The sequence below is a fragment of the Micropterus dolomieu genome, linkage group LG22 (assembly GCF_021292245.1).
Source record: "Micropterus dolomieu isolate WLL.071019.BEF.003 ecotype Adirondacks linkage group LG22, ASM2129224v1, whole genome shotgun sequence".
In the NCBI taxonomy this organism is placed as follows: domain Eukaryota; kingdom Metazoa; phylum Chordata; class Actinopteri; order Centrarchiformes; family Centrarchidae; genus Micropterus; species Micropterus dolomieu.
In genome coordinates this window covers 6,552,681-6,575,037 of record NC_060171.1, presented here as the reverse complement: position 1 = coordinate 6,575,037, position 22,357 = coordinate 6,552,681, and the positions used below count along the sequence as shown (strand labels likewise).

The 22,357-nt window shown below is 40.4% G+C and overlaps 1 protein-coding gene across 1 annotated transcript; it reads right to left on the bottom strand.

Annotated features, from left to right (window-relative positions):
• Window positions 1–105: 105 nt before the first annotated feature.
• slc6a15 (solute carrier family 6 member 15) lies at window positions 106–21,999 on the bottom strand. Its single transcript, XM_046037537.1, has 12 exons — window positions 21,884–21,999; window positions 19,647–20,141; window positions 13,380–13,537; window positions 12,129–12,255; window positions 11,787–11,968; window positions 8,106–8,216; window positions 5,398–5,639; window positions 5,034–5,232; window positions 4,247–4,439; window positions 3,148–3,307; window positions 2,421–2,583; window positions 106–1,461 (listed from the first exon to the last, which is right to left on the bottom strand). Exons 2-12 carry the CDS (start codon window positions 19,945–19,947, stop codon window positions 1,081–1,083), a joined length of 2,217 nt encoding a protein of 738 aa, XP_045893493.1. The 5' UTR covers window positions 19,948–20,141; window positions 21,884–21,999; the 3' UTR covers window positions 106–1,080.
• Window positions 22,000–22,357: the final 358 nt, after the last annotated feature.

Sequence of the window (22,357 nt, the reverse complement as noted above, 5' to 3'; positions counted from 1 at the left end):
TTTCAGATGGATAATGACACATATTGGGAACATGCTGAAATTTGGTCTCAGTAAAACTGCAATTCAATGAGAAGACAAGACAAGACAAAAAAATGTAAACATCAGTTTCAGGGTATGGACCATACTTGATCTTTAATCTTGACGGGGGGAAAAAGACATTGCATTTGAAGCCATTTCATGGAAAAATTATTTACAAGGAGGACTCAGTCCTCACAAACACTGACTGCACATTAGTATAAAACAAAGACACAAAGAGTTAAGGATTTGAAGTACTTCTGAACCTTAAAAACATGGTGTTGTGATATCCAAACTATCAAGATAAATATATTTATAATATTTATATTATATTTACAGAATACCTTAAATATACAACATCCATCATGTATTCTATAAACAAATATAAATTACTTAGGCACACTTTAGTCTCAAACAATCATGGGAGTGCTTTTCAAACACCATCCTCCCACTGTTTGAACAAGATTGACCTGAACTTTCAAGAAAAATCTGTTCAGTCTTGCATTGTAGCGCCACCCAGAGGTGCGTCACTGCTACTAATCTCAGTACTTGTTAGCCAGCAGTTAGGGGTCATAATGTACACAACCATATTTTACAGCAGGACTTGAAGCTGGCTTGATTTACACGGCTCACAGACACGTACAGTCCCAAGATGACCTCTTGACCCCCCTAACCCGCTCCTTTGCAGACTCCTCTTTGCAGATTCTTGTTCAAGTAGGCCTGGTGGAGTGTCCACCTTATTGCTTACACCTATTCTCTCCTGTAGCATCTACAAGGAGGAGGGAGCAAAGGTCGGAGGAAGCAGGAGCTAGAGATGAGTTGGGACGCAGCCAAACAAACGGGTGAAGGGTTGGACAAGGTTGACATTTATTCGCACACCTTTTTTTAAGGTATACAGTCATATAAGGTTCAGAGACGACAAATATAAGAGCAGCTACATATCTACAAAGAATATACAGTATAGGTGAAATATTCATTGATGATACGGCCAACTAAACGCACGCAGGGGGGTGAGGGGAGGAGTGGCCAGCCGGTATGGCCGGGTAGGGCTTCCTATCAGTCAGTCTATAAGTCCGACTCGGGCATGTCCGGCACATCGGCCATCAAGTAACCAATGCCATAACGGCCGTTGGGTGCAGTGCCCACATCAGGGCCACCACTGCCACTCTGCTTGCGATAGATGCTGTTGCCGGGCATCGGCGAGGGTGCCTCGCTGGGCGACTTGCCTTGGATCAGGCTGGTGTCGTCATCATCTCCCGGCCGGGCGCTCTCCTTGATGATGCGGCCTTTTTTGTAGGAGACAGTGGAAAGGCCACTGGTGTTGTCATCAATGATGTTGAAGTAGCGCAGAGCAAAGACCACAGGCACAGGCATGATGGCCATCACCACCAGGGAGATGCAGACTACAATTCCCCATGGAGGAAAGTGCATGGTCTGCTCTTTGGCCTGAGGAGGACAGACACAAGAAAAGCAGCAAGTTTGTAACTGGTGTCAAATGTTGAAATGTCTTGTATGAATTTCCTAGTGGTGATCTGAAGTTTAAATGACAATGGCCCAATAACAGTGTTTCCCTCAAGAAATTGTTTGACAGAGGTGGTAAGCCACCCAGGGTGTGGCACAGCTCATCTCCTGATCAGTTTATTCAGTTGATGATGCCCTACACTATAGCCACTTTCATTAAATATGGAATTTACTGTGTAAATGGCACCTCTGCTCTGTTCCCTGAATGCAAAAAATGATATTAGTATTCACTATATCAAGCCTTTGTTACAAAATATAGCACAGCAAAAATTTGAATAATTTGCTTACCCAATTCAGGTAGTTATTATTAATTAGTCAATCAACAGAAAATGTATTTATCAAGGGAAAAATGTGTCACCTTCTATCGAAATGTGAGGATCTGATGCTTTTCTCTATTTGTATCAGTGTAAATTGAATATCTTTGGGTTACTGAAGACTGTTGGTTGAACAAAACAAGCAATATGAAAATGTTGTTCAGGGAAATAAAGGGCATTTATATATTAGAGGGTGATGAATCTATTAATACATTTCTTTGAATGATAATGAACATTTTTGTTACTTGCAGATCTGAATATGAAACCTAATTAGCTGCTTTGGTGAGCTGAGAAGTGGACAAATTAAGGACATGCAGGGACACTTTGTCTCATTCAGCCCTTGCTCTACTTACTGAAGCTTTTAAAATGACTAGTTTTCTATTGATGTGATCAAACAGGTGCTTGAATGCCTCCGTGGTAGACGGCACATCCTGTTTATTGTCAGAGGGTTAAAGCACGCCTGAACACGTGTTTATCCTTGAAAACTTTTTACTTGTTCCAGGTTTTTAACAACTTCCACCCCCATTGATCCCTGGTCCCAGGAGAGACGAGCCGGAGACATTAACTCACCTCTTCCTGTATCCAGGCACTGTAGCTGGGCGGCGTCATGATCAGCTGGATGAAGCTGGAGCACAGGAGGACCAGCAGCAGGATGGGCGTGATGTACTTCCACATGTAGTAGTAGAAACGGTACGGCGTAAAGCCCAGCATGTCCTTCAGGTCTTCAAAGAATCTGAGTGAGGGGCAAAAACAGAGAGACGCAGCAGGAGGTGAGATCAGATGTTTGTGGTAAAGAATTCACAATAGTTTCATATTTCTGCTGTATAAACCTAATGGCCTTTATATGCTGTTGATATAGTGCTTTTAAGGCTCCTTTTAAATTGTTTCATTCAGACAATATCCCCATTCAGTAGTTCCAAAAATAGTGGTCTTTAGAAACAGTGGCATATGGCAGCCAAAGGATATGAGTTAACCACCTGAAGTCACAACATTCAGTAACAGCTTGATCTCATAGGAATAAGCATGTAGAAATAAGTGGAGAAAATAACCTGCTGTAAAGCAATAAAGTGCAGAATATAAATATAACACAGCTACATCTCTTATTCAAAATTAACTTAAAATATACATTAATATATAATTTTAGGTTTTAATATTTTAAATAAATCTGTAAATGTAAATGTAGAATGCAGTTGTTGCGGCTACAGTTTTTCTTTCTCCAAATGATATGGTGATGTATCTCAAACTGTAATTCATAAAACATTTAGACAATATGCAGATGATGATGTTGTGTACTTACTTATCTATCCCGTAGAACCAAGCGATTGCCACATTCTCCAGTACGACCACTATGAGCAGAGGCAAAGTCGCAGAGTAGTCATCAAACATGGCCACGAAGTAATTCCCTGAGCGCTGAACAAACAGGAGACCAATGGAAAAGGCCAAGACGCAGCATCCCACTGCAGGAGAGGAGCAGGTTGTTAGTTACTGTACATAATACATGTTATTCTGAAGGTTCACATTCAATGTTAGATAAAGAGGGACTGTCGTTGTTCCAACTTTATGACTAGTATATAGAGTAGGTCTTTAGCGCTTGAACTAGCAGCTGCTCACAAAATAGAAAAATCCAAGTTGCTGAGGGATTAAGACTTATAATATACACATTTCGCAAAATTATACTTAGAGTTGTAACTCCTTCTTTGGTATTCATTTGCCATAGCATTGCTGGAAATGGATTTAAAGTTTGATTTACCATTATATAATTGTTTTTGTTCATTTATAAATGTATAAATACAAAAATATGTAAATTACTATTAAACAACTCATCCATCTTTTGAGAAGATGCAGTCTTATTGGAATTGCATCAGATTCCATAGACATACAGAGATTAGGGCTGAACTAAGCTAACCTCAACATTCAAGGTAAAAGAAGTCAGCACGAGACTTTCTGCAATCCTGCATCTGCCCACTTTTGCAAGATTTCCTACCATTACCACCTCCATATATCCTGCAGCCACAACATTTGTTGGGACCTGCACAACCCATACATGTAGGATCACAATCCCTTTACAGAACTCCTAAACTCCTAAACTGTTTCAGAGCACTTCTGTCACTATTTTTAAAGAATGTGTCTATTCAATTATTCATCTGATCCTTGCATGAGTTGAAGAACAATACATTGCATTAATTTTAGCTGATGCTTTTATCAGAGGAAACGTACAGTGGCTATATATGTCAGAGGTTGCATGGCTCTAGAGCAACTAGAGGTTAAGTGTTTTGCTCAGGGACACATTGGTGGATGGGTCACAGTGGGAATCAAACCCCAGTCTCCCACACAAAGGCATGTGTCTTATCCACTGGCTCCCCTCCCCCAAGTAGAGTTAGTTCAAGATCTCTAACCTGTAAGAAATTCCTTGCGGACTTTGAAAGTGTCTATCAGCGGAGTGAGGATGCCCTCGATGGTGCCGAACATGCTGCCCAGACCGAGGTTAACCAGCATGAGGAAGAACATGACGGACCAGAAAGGCGAGGCTGGGAAGTGGGTCATGGCCTCTGTGAAGGCAATGAAAGCCAAGCCTGTGCCTTGGACCGCCTAGGGGGAGAGAAGAAGAAAAGTTCAAACATCATTGGAATGGCCCTTTATTTTATCCCAATTGAGGTGGCCTTTATTTGAGATGACTTTTAGGGACCTAATGAGCCTTTATTATTTATAAAACATAATGAAGAAGTATGTTGTTTACTGATGGGAGTAACATTTTGGGAAATATTATTTGCTTATTTGCTGAGAGTTAGATGAGAAGATTAATACCACTTGAATGCCTATACAGTAAATATGAAGCTACCACAAGCATATGATTAGCTTAGCTTATGGTGACGACAAGACTCAAGGAAGGAGAAATAACGTGTTCATTAGTGAGCTTTTGAGGTGCTGGTAGGAAGATTATGTTACCATTGGACCCAGGTTAGCTTTTTCCCCTGGTTTCCAGTGTTTGTGCTAAGCTACAGCAAGCTAAGCTAGCTGTGGCTTCATATTTATGGAATACATAAATATGAAGCCACAGCTATTAGCTTTACAGATACGAGAGTGGTATCAATCTAACTCTCTGCAAGAAATCAAATAAGTATATTACCAAAAATGGCGGAAAAGTACATATTATTTTCCATTTACCACACGAGCTGCACTTACCTTATTGAGTTCATCTTTAATGCTGCAGGATTCCAGTCCCAGTCCCTCGTACTCATTCTCCTTCACCCCTTTGATGATATCTATCATATGATGGTAGTCCTCAGTACTGACCTGGCTAACCTGAGTGAGGTTGATGTGGTGGGGGATCAGGCTTTGTTCAATGCCATTCCCCAACAATGCCACAATTTTGTTGGTGTTCCTAAAAAACAGGCAGTTTCCCCAAACTGTTAAAACACTCTTGCTTTTCAAAAAAGCCTGTATCACTACTTTCACACCTGAACTTCTAGATCAGCTCTGATGGTCTCCAGTAAACACAGTCTATAAATATCTAAATCTAAAAAAAGATAGGGAAGCTTGTACTCACAGTGCAACACATTTGCTGTTCATTATGTTAGCTTTGAAGCCCAGCACTGCAAACACCACCAGGGTGGCCAGCACGGAGGTGAAGAAATTTATAAAAGACACCAAGACGGCATCAAAGTGGCAGTTGTTGTCCCGCTTGTTGTAGCTGGAGAAGGCGATGACGCCGCCAAAGCCGAGGCCCAGGGCGAAGAAGACCTGCGTGGCCGCCTCTCGCCACACCTTGGCCTCCAACATGATCTCCAACTGAAAACACAACACAGGCAGAATTGGCTTAGTTTGGTAACACAGTCAGTGATTTCTTGAAAGGAAGGACACAAATGCTTTACCACACTGACTAATACTCCAACACATGAACACATGACCAAATATGATAACAGCAACAAGAAAATCCATAATTTTGACTCCTTAAAACTTCCATCACCTGACCAACGTTGCACACTTAGGCCAGTTCCAATTGCGATTGGACTGTGAGATGTGGTTGAGTAGAAAAGCCAGTAAGTGAACCTTGAGTTGATATTATTTTGCCATACATACGTTTTTCCTATTTAATATAATTTTAAATAGAATATTTACAAAAAAGGTACATGACATCCTGAGCTATGAGACATAGTGATGCTATTTTCTGAAATGTTATAATTTAAGAAAATTGACAATAATGAATAAATAATTAATATATTCATGTTGTAAAAGATATAGCTATAATATAGTATAAGGGAGGGAGGCAACAGCTAGATGTTATGCTGTCACTGATGTTTTATTTGAGCTAGTGTGGGAGATTTTACATATGTTTTAAATATTTTGTTATATTCTTTATGTATTTTATTATGCTTTATGCTCAAGTCTGTGCGTGGTCTGTGTTTCACCTGGCTGTAAGAAAAAACTTTGGGAACAATAAAGTTAAAGTGGTCATATTATGCTCATTTTCAGGTTCATAATTTTATTTAGGGGTTGCACCAGAATAGGTTTACATGGTTTAATTAAAAAAAACAACACCACCATATATCTTACTGCACATTGCTGCAGCCACTCTTTTCACCCTTTGTTTTGACCGCTTTGTTTTAGCTACCGAGTGAAGCATCTCACATGATCTTTGTTGGGAGTTGCATATGTGCAGTACCTAGTTAAGGACTACTAGCCAATCAGAAGCAGAGTAGGGCGGGTCCTGACTAGCTAATAAACATGGCTTCAGTTCAGCTGATCATGTTGCCAAAACAGCTTTTTTTTTTTTATCATTCATACGTAACATTATCACTGTGCACTAATGTTCAGTGGGGAGGATGGGGGTGAGGGGAGGCAGTGGGCGGACCCCTTGTCACTGTGTGTGCTGCAGCTCTTGTGTTTTTCCACCAGTTTTTTGGAGGGTGTGCCACACTAGCCGCTAGGCGAGCAATATGACGCGAGTTACAAAGTGACGCTACTTGTTAACAGAAGTAAAGGCTGGACTACAATGGAGCTGTTTTCAGGCAGTTCAGGAGCAGTGTTTTTTGTTGGAGATGGTAACTCCCTTTAGGATGGACTGTGATTTTTTTAGTTTGCAAACCTATTACATGCACATAAAAGATATATACCACAATAAAGGAAAGGGAAAAAGTCAAAAAGCATTATATGACTTCTTTAAAGCTGAGGGTTGAAGAGTTAAAAGAGATTTTGGACCAGTAATCCTCATGACTGTATTTCTACTAAGTTGCTTTAAATAAACATACCCACCAACAATCCATTATCTCTATTTTATCTGTTTAAAAAAAATTAACATATGTTAACATAATATACAATAACAAATGAACATGTATTTTGCAGACTCCCAATGTACCATTTTGCCAAACGACAGCTGGCATCTTGACAGTTTCCAGTTTTCTATTACAATGGTCTCAAACTGTTCTGAGCACAAAGCAGAAGACACATGTAGCAGGACTTTGATGTCTGCAGGTACACGGAAGATTGTGGCAGACCGAGTCGTTTGAAGTCATAAGATGTCAGCCAACGAGACAGACACGTGACAGACTGACTGCTGCGAATGAGCGTCTTCAGCTGGTTGGTTACATAAAGCCTGAGTAACTCCTGTTACCATAGTGACATGATTCCACAGCCTGAGGTGCCATTGGCCTGTTGCTACTGAGGAGCCGGCCTATTACAGAGCAGATTTAATTTTTGAGTACAGACACAGTGAGTGGATTTAATTTGACAGTGGCTGGTTGATAATACACAAGGCCTTGACGTAAACTCCTAATGTGCAGAAGGGGACACAGAAAATGACAGCAGTATTTCTACATTTCCAACAAATGGTGCTCTATCAAGTAGCGCAGAGACAATTAATCATTTAGTCAATCGACAGAATCTTAATTGGCAACGATTTTGATAATAATCAATTTATCATTTTAATCATTTCTCACACAAAAAATAGAATCTTCCAGTGATTCCAGCTTTTCAAATGTGTGGATTTTATGCTTTTCTTTGTCATGTATGATAATACACTTAATATCTTTAGGTTTTGGACTGTTGCTCGGACAAAACAAGATATTTAGACATCAACTTAGGCTCTGGCAAAATACAGTTTTCAGACAGGTAAACAACAAAACAATTGGTGGATTAATCAGTAATGAAAATAATTGTTAGTTGAAGCTAAGTACCAGACTCCAAACAGCATCCTTTCTCTGAATTTCTAATTAATCAGTTCAGAGAAACGCTTGAAATGCTTGAAATGCATATTACCTTGGGTGTGAACATGTGTCGAATCCCGTCCACAGAGCCCTTCAGGAGCAGAGCCCGAACCAGGAAGCAGATCAACACCACATATGGGAACAGGGAACTGAAGTACATCACCTGCAAGCAAACAAACCATCTTGTTAAATCAGCACCAAACTTTTGCAGCCAGCCTGTACTTCAATAAAGCCACTCTGCATATTTTAAGAGAAATGGGAGAAATGGACAATGTTGACAAGACAAGATAAGAGAATGAAGCACTGAATATGTCCCAGGAATAAAAATCTTATGTTTTTTTTCCTCTTGTGTGTATGTGCTATTTTTGTAATGGAAAAGTAGGGCTACATAATGTAATAAAAAAATCATTTTGCAATAATTTTGACAGATATTTGCAATATGATTCACAATTAGTGTGAATGACAATTAGCATTTTCACTAACAAAAACTATTACAATCATGATGATGTTACATTTGGACATTTGGATTTGTGTCATTGGGGTCTATCTCAAACAAACGTGTTTTCTTATATCTGGAGAACAAGATTTGTAAGCAGGGGCATCTCTACAGCTTTGTTGCACATTTTATCTTCGTCAGAAAATTGCAGCTTCTGCGACTTTGATATTGCACTTGGGCAAATTTCCATTTCGGAAATATTTCAATTAACTGTGCAGCCCTGTGGAATAGTAATAAAAATACAAAAGTACTAAAAAAGAAACTTGTGTAACCAATATCAGCAGGGTCCCAGGGCAGATCTGGTAACTGCTGAGCCTGCGCAGGAACCTTTATCCAATTATCACGCTAATTAGAAAGTGGCCCTCTTGTCTTTTTTTCTGCTTCTCGGTGTAGACTAGGTGACACTTAAAGACTTAGATGCCTAACTCAGCCGCTACCCTGTGACACGTTGGTTTATAGGACTGGCAGTGGGGTGTGGGTGCAGGCACTGGGAGATGGGCTGGAGTTGAGTCATAAGCACAGTTAGTGATTCAGAGACATTCAGCCTACGTGGTGGTCCACGTGCAGCTCTGAAGGAGACAGTGTAAATTTTATCGTAGAGAGGACAGTGTCATTTCATGCTAAAGCAGGATTCTTTCATACTGTATATTTGAAAATCCAGTTCAACTAGTGTCTAATATGTGATTCTCCGACTCTATGTCTGAGATGTTTGTCTCCTAGTTTTGTTCTCTGGAAATTTACACTTTCACAGTGTCCCTAAATATAAAGTCAAATGTGATAGTTGGGATACATTTCTGAATTTAGTTTTTATCCTTTTCTCAGCTGCAGCTCTGGTTAGCACTTTTGTGATTAAACCTCCCTGCATTGGGCTCAGTCGTGTCCTTGGTCTGCACAAAGCCAAACAGGCTGCTATTTTGTGCGATAAGTAGATATCTGCTCCTTTGTAACTTCGGTCAAATGTTCTATCACAATAGAACAATAGATAGCGTGTTCTGAAAACGGCACTGTTAGGTTTCCCCATGATGACGGATATTTAATTGTTTAGATTCTTCAACGTGTCACTAATCTAAAGGTTATTAATTTGTTATTTTATTTCATTATTGGGCATTACTTTTCAAATACTTCTGATGAATTTCACCGTTATTTTACCAAATACATGACAAGCCCCCTCTCTGCCCCATCGTAAGCCCCCCCCCCACCTACTTTTTTGCCACATTCTTGACAATCAAGCCAAGCCAAACGAGAGCGTATAACCATGGTAACCAAAACAGTCTGATCCCTTTCACGCCCACCCACACACACAAATGAGAGAGAACTGCGGATCGCAGTAGGGATATTCCTTGGAAAAGGCTTTTGTGAACATGGGTGGAGAGGGCATTAATATTCTTTTGTGCCACACAGCGCTGATTAAACTTCAAAGACACTTCGAGCTGGCCCCTTCGAGGGAAAATTCATGCCCATTCCTACTCTGGCCAACTCAAAAGGCCATCCAGACACACCAATGTGTTGGAGGACGACCATCTGGCTCAGACTGTACAACTAAATAGTAGCTAGGGTGGTTCTCTTTGGTCGTTTACAAAACGTAGGTTTTTTTTTTTATAACCTAGTCTCTAAATCTTTGTTTTAGAAATTAATTTTATTTTCATGATGGCAGTGGAAGGACATAATATATGTTAACAGAACCTGTGATAGAGCGGCAGTTGTCATAGGGATTGTGGCAGTTGTTATCAGTGACATTTCTCGCCAAGCGACAGGCTCTGGCAGACAGGGGAAATGAGACTGTCTAGCACTGCAGAACAACCCTGGCACAGGCCGAGATTAAAGCACCTCTGTTGTTGAAGGCATCCATCTTGTTTTGTCTGCGGCTGCTGCGGTGAATGCCAAGGCGCAAAAGACAAGTAGAGCCAAGCAAATAGCAGACAGCTGCTGTGATAAGACCTGAGTTAACGACAATGTCTGGATCAAAGGTGGGAAAACTCATTTGGTGGCAGCCATGATTCCCACACTATTCTACTTTGTTTAATAACCTGAAGACCCTATCTTTAAAGCAGGATAATTTTTGACTCCCTGTGTGTGCCTTAAAACACACCCAGAGCATCATGATCATCCCGATAAATGTATGCTCAGTTTTCTCACTTTTCAGCTCTGGTTTGGTCTCTACAAACTCCTGAGAAAAAACAGTCTTTGGCTGCTGTCTGAGCTTTTGTGTTGGAAACAGCTGCCTATAGCAGTTGATGAATGCCGCTGAGACTGAACAGTAAATGTGCTGTAAAAACAAAATAATGAGCTCAAAGGGGCTAAAACTGCCTATTCAGTAGCAGAGTTGGGTGTTAATTCTGCATGATTGTGGTGATATTACAAAGACTTGTTTCACTGAGATAAGTTCATTTAAATCCTGTAAGATCTTACTGTACTGCAGAAAAATATGCGATTACTGAAAATATACTGTATTAATTTTGACCCCACACTTTGTTGTAATCTAGCCCAGGCCTGACATAAGTGGGGATAATACCAAAATCAAATGACTTCACCATCAAAGCTTATTCTGGAACCATTTTCCCAATTAACACAAGCTTGACTGTGACCTTGGAAGTACATCGGCTAATTCTTGTCATATGATATGAGAAAGTGTGGAATGATAAAAAAAAAAATCACCTGTAAAAAGGAGAGGAGTAGCGGGGTGAGTTTGCAAGCAACTGCCAACCCTTAGCCAGGGTGCTAATCCTTCCGGATGCTAGTCATGCTACTGTCAGCTTTGCTAAAGTAAGCTGAGCCAGAAATCCCATAAAAGATCACATGAGCTCTCAGGGTCATATCTGAGAGTGTATCATTAGAAAGAATTGTCAAGTCACATTACAGTAGTAACTTAGCAGGCATCAATACAGTTTGCACTCTATTGGCTTCTGCCTTAAAGTGAGCTAATAGTGAGACAACACACACTTACAAGAAATAGCCTTTTGTATCTGTCAGTGTTCCCTATTTCTATGGTACAAGAGTTATATTTGAGTATCTAGGCCAAGCTGCCAGGATTGCAGGGCAGCTGTAGTAAGCTATTTCCTCTTTCTCTCTCACTCACTGTCTCCTCTTCTGCCTCATTTCCTACTTGTTCAAATATCTTCTCTCTAACTATTTTAGCTAGTGAAACCTTAAATGGTACAAGAGTCACAGATAAGAGCAAGTGTCACAGACAATACTATGGAAACTAAAAATACTAACAGAGCAGCACAACCTCTTTACCTTCCCAGAAGACTGGATCCCCTTGATCATGGCGAGGCAAACCATAGACCAGGCGATCAGCAGGCACACGGTCATTTTCCAGTTGAGTCCTCCACCCTCAGAGATGTTGTTAGAGATGTTCAGGGCCTCACGGTACCAGTAGTAGGTAGTGGCTGAGCTCTTTTCACACTCCGGCACCACATCTATGGACAAAACAGGAAGAAGTTCCAGCTCAGCCTTGTAGTGTACCTCTTTGTTAAAATCAATTGTAGTTAGGTAGCCTTCTAAAGGAAGTTGAAAGTTAAACTGCACCGATGATTTTAGTCTGTGAATCTGCTCTTATTATGTCTGATTGTGTCTTACATGTACTGGTTTTGTTCTTGACGAGTGGACACTCGTGCCACGGCAGAGGTTGCTGGAAGGACTGGGAGAAATAGAAGAGACTCCAGCTGATGATGACATTGTAGTACAGAGCCACAAAGAAGCACACCTACAAGCAAGAGAGCTGAGTTAACTTCAGCCACACAAAACCACATACAGTGAATAGATCATATTTTCCAGGATCATCTCTTCTCATATCCAGTACTAAACATGACATTGATCTACATATATTAAGTACCTTGATTTTTTCAAGAGGAGACTTAAATTTTTTTGAGTGAGGTTTCACAAAAAACCTTTAAAAACTGTATTTTTTTACTATATTTCTTTATATAAACAAACAGCTATTGCTGCTGCTGGAAACAAACTACATAACTTCCTGTATTCTCAAGAAAGATTCAGGAGACACCAGAGATGCCACAAGGGGGTAACAGTTCACAAATAGGTTTATCGTGTAATATTTTTAACAGTAATATTTTTCCTCATTTTTTTTTCCTTCTTAAGCGCAATTTTTACAATCACAAGATATATTCTCAAAACAATATGTAATGAAACCATACTTATAATTACTTATATTTTAATTAATTACAGTAGCATAATGATTATTTATTATTCTTGTTTCAACTATGCTGTTGCCAAATATTCATGCTTGTGCTACACTTTTACTTTATTGTATATGTCATAAAAGACTTGATGTAGGCCAACGCATTCTCACCACAATGCGTCATTACCATCGTTTTCAGACAGCGTGACAAAGTGTAATTATTTGGTGGTGGTGGCGCAATGGATAAGACATATGACTTTGGTATGAGAGACCTGGGTTCAATCCCCTGCTGTGACCCATCCACCATTGTGTCCCTGAGCAAGACACTTAACCCCTAGTTGCTCCAGAGGCGTGCGACCTCTGACATAGATAGCAATTGTAAGTCGCTTTGGATAAAAGTGTCAGCTAAATGAATAAATGTATTTGACACTAATGGTACCCTTCAGTGTCTGTATGAAACGCTGCAGTTTGCTACATTGTAGCAACACAAAGGAGGCTAAGCCTCAACATGCATAAAGTCGCTGACTTTAGGTTTAGGCACAAACATTTGTGACGTTTATGGTAAGGCTAGGGGGCTTCAGGGGGTTGTCGATGCCTTTAACAAAATAACTACACTTTGTCACTTTTGAAAGCGTTGGTATTTGATGCCCATAGATGAGACCGGTCTGGGTAGGCCCCATTGTCAGACTCACCACACAGCTGGCGAAGCCGATGCCCCCCAGCCGAGGGCTGATGTAGTTCCACACCCCAATGCTGCCCCTGCGGATCCGCTGTCCCACGGCGAGCTCCAAAAAGAACAGCGGGATGCCAATCAATATCAGCAGGATGAGATAGGGCACCAAGTACGCTCCTACAAAACAAACACGATACAGACAACAAGTTAGATGAAGTTCACACAACCAAAGGAAACAGTCATCATCAGATAACTGTGAGGTGTCATCTCACGCCGAGACACATTGGCAGCACAAATACAAACACACACCAGTTTTTCCATCTCTCTATCTGCTACATGCTATATACAAACTTACACACACAAACACAGTGGCCTCCTAAACTTTAGCTATACTTCTCCATAATGTGCCCCTAATGGCGACACATTTGCCTAAAAGCATATAAAAACTCACAGCAGCCTCTTTAACAGTATCTGTCTGATTATCACCCCAACTAACACACACACACACACACACACACACACACACACAGACACACAAATTAATATAAACACTGGAAAGATACCAAAGTCTAAAATTACCTAAATTACAGTGGGATTACTTTGAGGCACATTGCAAATATGGCATCCCTCTCTCAAATTAAGGTTTCAGAGTGAATAACTGACATTAAGAATAAAATTAATGTGGGTGGTGCACTAAAATACAGAGGGGTACATCTCTTGTGACAGTCAGAGTACTCATGAGTGGTAAGACTGCTGGGCACATGACAGTTGGAAGAGAACGAGAGAACCTAAAACTCTTTGTTTAGAAGAAATGTTTGGTGGTTAGATGTGTTCAGTGGCAGCAGATTTGAAAATAATGTGCCTTTTATTTTCCTGTTACCTATCTGGCAATGCAAGGAAAGCACGATGCAGTGGGGACGCTTTTCTTTTCCTCACGTGAAATGAAAGTTCCTGTGTGAGTGCTGAAGTTTTTAAGACATAATCTTCATAGTTTACCTTCTTTTCCCCTCCTCTCACAGGCTAAACCACAACATCAAATGTCAACATTGTTGGGTCGACGTACTGTTAAGTTTGTGTGAGTCACTGATGACAGCGTCAAAACTTCCATAATGAATGTATTGTTTTTTAAGATCAGTTTCATCCCTACATCAACAGTGTTTATTGTTTCATCTGGCAGGACGTTTTTCACATCCTTTGTCCCTCCCAGGTTTGGCTTAGATGGGAGTGATCACAGAGGAAGTAAATGTGTGTCTGTTTTTTAAGCCTGTGTGTGTTTGTGTTTGTACAGTATACTGGTTTCTAATATTAAAACATCTAATTCTGGTTCACTGAGTACACAGTTCATTCAGGAAAGAAGCTTTGACATCAGTCAGCATCAAAAACCCCTATGGTTTCCATTGTCTTTTAAAACCCTCGACAGTCTCCTTTGGACATTCAAACACTTTGATGGCACTTTGAGAAAGCAAACAGCCTGATAAGAGTCTATTTCATCTTTTCTTAAAATAGCTTCCTAATTCCCTTACAGTACATAAAGGTGAAATAGCTAGTGTAATCTGGTGGCATTTACAAACCTAAGAACCCAAGTCACTTAAGTTAGAAATACAAGACTAAAGAAGACTAAGCATCTACAGTCACGCTAGCGGCTCTGTGAGGCTGTAGGCTTTGTAGGCACAGCAGTGCTTTGAGCTAAATGCTAACGTGCTCACAATGACAGTACAATACTAAAATGTTGATGTTTGGTATAATGTTTACCATCTTAGTTTAGCAAGTTACCAAACAACCATTTGCTAATTAGCTCTAAACACAAAGTAGCCTACAGATGTAGACGGGAATGTCACTAGTTTTGCACGTATTCCGTCAGACACCAAATTATTGCTAGCATTGCTAAAAAATGTTGATTAGGACTGGGTATCATTTCAAATGCCCTGATGGTTCCAACTTCTCAAATGTGAAGATTTGATGTTTTTTCCTTTGTCATATGCAGTATGAAAGTACCCCTCTGTACTCACCACACAACCATATAAGCAAATATATAGTGAGTAGATGAAAGTCTATGATTTACATACACATGTATAAATATGTGGGTGGATAAAAGATGTAGATGAAACACACACACACACACACAGCTGCCCCATTTGAATCTAATTAGAGTTGAACTGAACACAACAGCCTGAAACATGACCCAACCTATAGAGGTTGTGATTTGAGCTGAAGCCCCCCCCGCAGATACACACACATACACAGACTAACACATACTAATAGATGGATCTTACACAAATGAAACATGTGAATACGCTCATGCAACCAATACACACAGAGATGGGCTTCCTTAATCTATCAAACTCTACTTCCAAGCTGCACACCCTGATGCGGTTCACTGATCTCCCCCCTCATCACTAACCTACTACTTACCTTGTGATTATACTATGATAATAATATCATATGTAATAAGGAAAAGTAAAGAGAAGGCAGATTATGAATATTGGTTTTAAACAACTTATCCATCCACATCTGGCCGTTCAAAGAGGGTGTGGAGATTCCTTTAAAATTTTCTTTCTGTTTTCCTTACATACTGTTGGGATTTGGGGGCCTTTCCTCGTCTTCTGAGAGATGGACAGGATAGGAACCATTGCTGTTGTGGTTCAGTAAAGCCCACATACACATTGTAAATGATAATAGGCTACTCATATAAACTTGACTAGGATTGAGGGTGTATATCCTGTCTGGACAACCTGTCTGAGACTGTTTCATTTAATCAGCTTTCTTGAAGCGGTCAATGGCTTTACATAATCCCCAGGTGGGAAGTGCAACACCTTATCACCTTCCCTGGGACACAAACACATTACAGTATAAACCTTGCAGCAAATCCTCATTGTAACAATTGTAGGGAGAGAGGGAGAGAGAGGTGGCGATGGATAAGATACATGCCTTTGGTGTGAGAGACCCGTGTTCAATCCTCCCTGTGACCCATCCACCAATGTGTCCCTGAGCAAGACACTTAACACTTAGTTGCTCCAGAGGCGTGCGACCTCTGACATATATAACAGCTGTAAGTCGCTTTGGATAAAAGCGTCAGCAACATGAATAAATGTAAAGCTGCTCACATAATTATTTCCTGCATGATGACAGCAAGTGTCGTGAGGTCGTTGGTTTAGCTCTGGTTTACAGTTTGTTTGTGAAATGTTGCAGACTGCACAGAGACACAGGTGGTCACATGACACTCATGTCGATCTTGAAGGTCACTGAGCAGTCTGGTTTTGACAGACGAGTACAAAATAGGAAGGACTCTGTTCCTCCATCTTTCTTACACACACTTAAAATTACACAGACAGTACTGAATGCAATGCACATATAAAATACCAGCATCTTTTTGGTGCATGTTGTTTCTAGATATGCATTTCCGGACTTATCATGAGGAGTCTATTTAGTCACCAAGAGTTATTCCCTCGTGATAAATTCTGACTATTTGGAGGAATATGGATAATCTTTTTCAAAATTGTATTTCTTTAGCTGCACTGTCTCGTCTGGGAGAGTGGTCATATTTTTGGTGTAGATGGTCTCCATCTGAACAAAGCTCTGCCAGCCTTTGCTTACAGTGTCTACCATCCACCTGCTCATCACGTCATCACAACATGCACATCCATTAGGTCCAGTGCTGACTGGTCCATCAGTGATTGATCTTCCCACGGTCCTAGTCCCCTACCACAATGGTTCCACCTTGTACACCGGTACATTTTCTACTGGGCTTTTCTACTTTTTTACTTTTTAATACTAAGACAATGCTCACGCCTGTCTGTACTTGGCCCTTTATAGATAAACACACTCCTTCCTTTTGATTATCAACAAGTTTCTAAGCTTAAAATAACTTTTTTTCACCAACAACAGTTTTTTAATCCAAAATATGATTACTGATCGCAATCTACAATCTACATCCCCTTCATGGTTGTTGACTATCAGCGAGCTCTTCTTAAAGGAATCATCGCATGTGGCATTGGCATTGATGTTACTGCTATCACTGACCTGGCCCTCTCCGATAATTTTTGTGTTCTGTTTGATGCTTCTGCAGCCACCAGATTTTCTGATATCATTAGTCAAACTACCATGTCTCTCCATACATGACCCAGTAGCTCACTTTTCTCATTGCACTTGGCAATGCTGCAGCCATAAAGGAGAAGAAATGACAGATGGTGAGACCCATGGGACCTATCCAATGTGAATGTAGAAAAGGAAAGTGCCAATGACTGTCCACCATTACATACACAAAGAACTATTTTCTAAATACAATAAAGTAGTGTGAGATGAGAGACAGACCTTTTTCTCCAACAGTATCACAGTTAACTCAAACAATCACAGAATACTATTCAACCATAAATAGCATTTATATCCACATTCAACCCTAGACTTAGTAGACCAGACCTCCTCCACTAAATGCAAAGAATACCCCCAGAAGTCTTTCTGAAAATTTTATTCTTAAAAATGTTCAATCTGGCAATGGAGCGAAACATAGTACACAGACAGCTTTTGACAAAGTTTTAAATGATCTCAGATTAAATACTGATAGTGGAAATATACTTGTTCTCATTCTCCTTGACATTACCACTACCTTCAACACTACCGAACACAATCTTTTACTTAGCCACCTCGATAAATGGGTTGGTCTCTCTATTACAGTCCCAAGCTAGTTTCAATCATATATTACTGGAAGGAAATTCCATGTCAGAATTGGGAAACATATTTCGGAAACAACAAATATTGACTATGATGTCGCCCAAGTGGGTGTCATAGGACCTTTGTTATTCTTTATCTACTCTAGCTATCTTCTCTAGCTGCCAGTGTGATCCGTAATCTGTCAGCATGGCATGAACTTCCATAGGTATGCTGACGACACACAGCTGTACATGTTCGTCAGGCCAGATAATGCAAAAATTTAGTGCAATCTAACTTATTTTGTGTCATTAATGACTGGATGAGCAAAAACTCTTACAACTATGGAACACCCTGCCTTCAAATATTAGACTTGCTGACTCAGTGGACAGTTTTAAACAACGCAAAACTCAAATCTTTTTAATACAGCCCATAACTAGCAGCTGTCTTTTTTAGTCTTTTGATCTTTATAAAAGAAAATGCTATTTGTAACTCTCATCTTCTCCCTTTCCCCTTGTGTATGTGTATGGTTTTAACTTGTGTTTTTGTGTTTGTGTTTTTGCTGCTGAATTGTAAAGCACTTTGAGTTGTATTCTGTGCATGAAAGGTGCTATATAAATAAGATATACACATTCACATCTAACACTGAATAGATGTTTATGCAGCACATAGTAAAAATACAGTGTCATGATCAAAACTACATCATAAGTTTGTGTAACTGGGGCCCACACACGATCTGTTTTCAAAACTGAAAAAAGTAAAAAAGAGGAAGACTATGTCTGAGAGTATAGGAATCCAACTCCAGGCACATTTATTGTTGTTAATATACATATTTAAAAAACAGTGATGCTACCCAGCTCTAATCCTCCAGGAGGCCATAGAACTGACTTTTTTGTCCTCATTTGTCCTCTGTAATAACAACACACAGATGTGCCCAGACTTGGATCTTTCAGAAGTGTAGTCATCTTCTTTGCACTTTTCAGTGGTTCATCCCGCCCATGAGATCCTGATGCCCTGGTGTCACATAATGACATTCTGTGCTTAGTTTGCCAACTGTCTCCATATAAGAACTGCTTGCTGGGTTACTGTGTGTTCATTCTAATGTTGCTAATTTACTGTAGTAACTGAAATATATTCTACTGATGTACTCACTTTATAGGATAATTCCTGTTTGTTACAACTTAAATCATAGTTTTTATAGCACAACCTGTAAAAATTCATTTCACTTCACAGACAAACTTCCTGGTGCAACTTTTACCTACTCTTCTTGCTATAGTTATACAAGTACAGTTTTCCTGTGCAGTAAGGAAATAATACTTTTAGGTGCGCTCACTTTTGGTTTTATCTCCAAATAAAATTTACCTCCAAATACAACTTGTTTAAAACTTGTCTTATCATCTTGATGCTTGTGGCTTCTTGCCCTGCTGTTTTACATTTCCAGATTTCACCATTACTTTGGTGATTAAAATGTTACTATAACTGATAGAAATTATGAGACAAAACAATGATAGTAATACCCAGTATTTTTCAGTATGACTATCATCATGGTAATTTTTTTCCATATTGCTCACTCCTACTATGTGTATGGCTGTCAGGTGAAATGCCCACAGCGAAACTTTAAGGACTGCTGGAAGTAACTCACCCCCTCCGTTCTTCTGACACAGGTAAGGAAACCTCCAGACGTTGCCCAGGCCTACAGAGAAGCCAACCTGGGCCAGGATGTACTGGAGCTTGCTGTTCCAAGCCGGGCGTTCCTCCTCCTCGCTGTCTGAGCCCCCTTCTTCCACATTGCACTCTTTCCCTTCCCCTTCATGGTTGTTGACTATCAGCGAGCTCTTCTTAAAGGAATCGTCGCATGTGTCCTCGTTGGAAAGCAGGTCTTTGACAGACTCTGTGACATCGTCGTCAAGCTCTCTCTTGACGGCCTTGCTGTTTTTGGGCATTTGATAAAGCAAACAAGGGCGAAGGGTGGAATGTCTTTTTGGTTGGCAGGCTGGAGGGGTAGGGCTGGCGTCTGTGAAAAGTCACTTTTTGAACTTTGACTGTGCAAAGCTGCAAATTTGAAGTAGTTTGGGTTTAAGACAGTTTGTGGAGATTGAGCGATCAGGAAGTAGATTTCTTCATTATCACCAAATGTCTGTGGGGTACAAGAGGATATTGCAATGAGTAAACAGCCAATAAAAGTGAAAATTCTGAAAGAGGTTGTCTCGCTGCTTTCTCATTGAGAAAACACATTTGATGAGCTTCTGCTAAGAGTCTAGTCATCAGTTTAGTTTCTGTATTGTGTATCTACTGTCAGCCTATAATTTCCCCTCATAAATTGCAATCTGACAGGTTTTACCCTGAATTAACTTAGCATAACCAAAACTTGCTAACTTTGGCAAATGAAGACAAGAACTGACTGAACAACCAAAGTGGTAGATTGTTTCGGTCTGATTTAAATAAAAAACAATTATTCACAAGCTTACAGTCCCTACTTACTCCACACAATTTTATCTGACTGGAAGAAACAGCTTACAAGAATTGTTGTATCCCCTGGATGCATATTTGTGTTATTTCTCACATGGAAATCACATGGCTGGTCAGGACAGCAAAATCTTTGAATGAGGAATGAGGAATGATTTATAGGAAGTCATTGTTCTGGAAAAAAAAGCCTGGGAACATTAGCCTGGTTGTGACTTGGACAGTGACGGGTCGAGGTATGGAGACTATCACGTTTCCAGCCTCCTGAATAATTGAAGGAAGGTGGCCATTTGCATACCAACCCAAACAGTCCTCTCCGCAGCTATCTGAGATGGGGAAAGCCCTTATAGCCTATATGAAAAGATATCAACTTCCAAAATAAAAATACAAACAGGAGCAGACACGCGCCGGTTCCAACGGGTGGAGAAAACATAGGGTTATTGGCGACTTGTTCGTGTTTCGTTTTGTCCTGTAAAAGACGAAATCATATGTTATTCGCATTTATTAGGCCACTTCTGGCCTACTATGGCTCTTCAAGGGATTCAAGGGTGTGGACACTATCCACCAAAAGACGGGGTTCGTGCGCAACATCCCTGTTTCAACATTGCAGCATCCCAAGGGCGTCTTGGTTTTGTATTTCACACATTTTTTTTAATTAAACATCTTCATAAAAACGCATCACTGGCTCAAAATATCCCGGAAATATTCCGATGCGACCATGCCTCCTGCCTTTCACCACCCAGAGGATTAAGTGATTAATAGATTTCCTTAACAGCTTTCAGATTAGCCTGGTCTGTATGAGGTAAAGGCCGTCGTTTCCAGTGAACGCAACATAGCAGCCAAAAGGACCGCTGATGCACAATATAACCTTCACTGCAGTTATTACGGAGGCTGGAAAAGGAAATGGCATCACAATTATGAGCCTATATGGACATTACAGTATGGGTCCATTGAGGCTGAGGATGACTGAACGCACAAAGACAAAAAGGATTTTCCAGTCATAACTGAGGAATGAGTCAAAAAACGGGCCGAAGGTGTAGCCTATGATGAAACAAAAAACGGCGGAATAATAATAATAATAAAAATGCGGATGGAGCAAGGTATAAACACCCGCACAACAAATCACACCGGTGCCATGTGGTTCGTTGTTCTACATTGTGTTATCTAAGAAATGCGCATATTAATTTCCTCCCTCCCGCTCAGTCTTCATGACATCCATGTGAAGTGTTTCATCATTCGCTGCCCAGCCACATCCTGCGCCCTGGTACCACAGTCAGCCTCACACACACACACACACACACACACACACACACATACACACACAGACACACATGCGCACGCACACACACATCAAGCCATGCCTTTATCATTAGCCTAATACATCCAGACAGGATGCTGTGTTTGGTAGCTACTCACCAGTGTGGAATAACTGTCGTCCTTATCTGAAATGATGCGTCTCAAGGAATGAAATTATGAGAGCACATGCACGGGGAAGACATTATCACTTGCTTGTATGTAAACCAGTCAGGCCGGTGTGCTGCTTCAGACTCGGTGCAGCGAGTTCTCTAGCTCTCAGCCAGATACACTGCAGGCTTTTGGAGGGGTGTTCAGTCTTCGTCCCGCAGATGACGGATATTTTTTCCACTGCTTATCCATGCTAAATCTCACCACATACACGTTATATAGGTGGTCTATATGACAGTGCATATGATATGTGTTAGCATAATTAAGGTTTAAAGTGAAATTAGCGTCTTTGTTTCCTGTAATCACCCTGTTTTTTTCACTTGGTACGCTCCACTACTAGCTTGCGAGGAAACGGCCAGCCCCTTCCTCATATGAATGCAATGTGCTTCTGTTGATAAACGCTAATTTCCCTCATTGGATAGGTCT

Coding starts and splice junctions, on each gene's coding strand:
- slc6a15 (XM_046037537.1), bottom strand. CDS start 19,947: ATGCCCAAAAACAGCAAGGCCGTCAAGAGAGAGCTTGACGACGATGTC. Junction 12,256..13,379: donor TCGGCTTCGCCAGCTGTGTG/GTGAGTCTGACA, acceptor TCTTGCTTGTAG/GTGTGCTTCTTTGTGGCTCT. Junction 8,217..11,786: donor GGATCCAGTCTTCTGGGAAG/GTAAAGAGGTTG, acceptor GTTTGCTTGCAG/GTGATGTACTTCAGTTCCCT.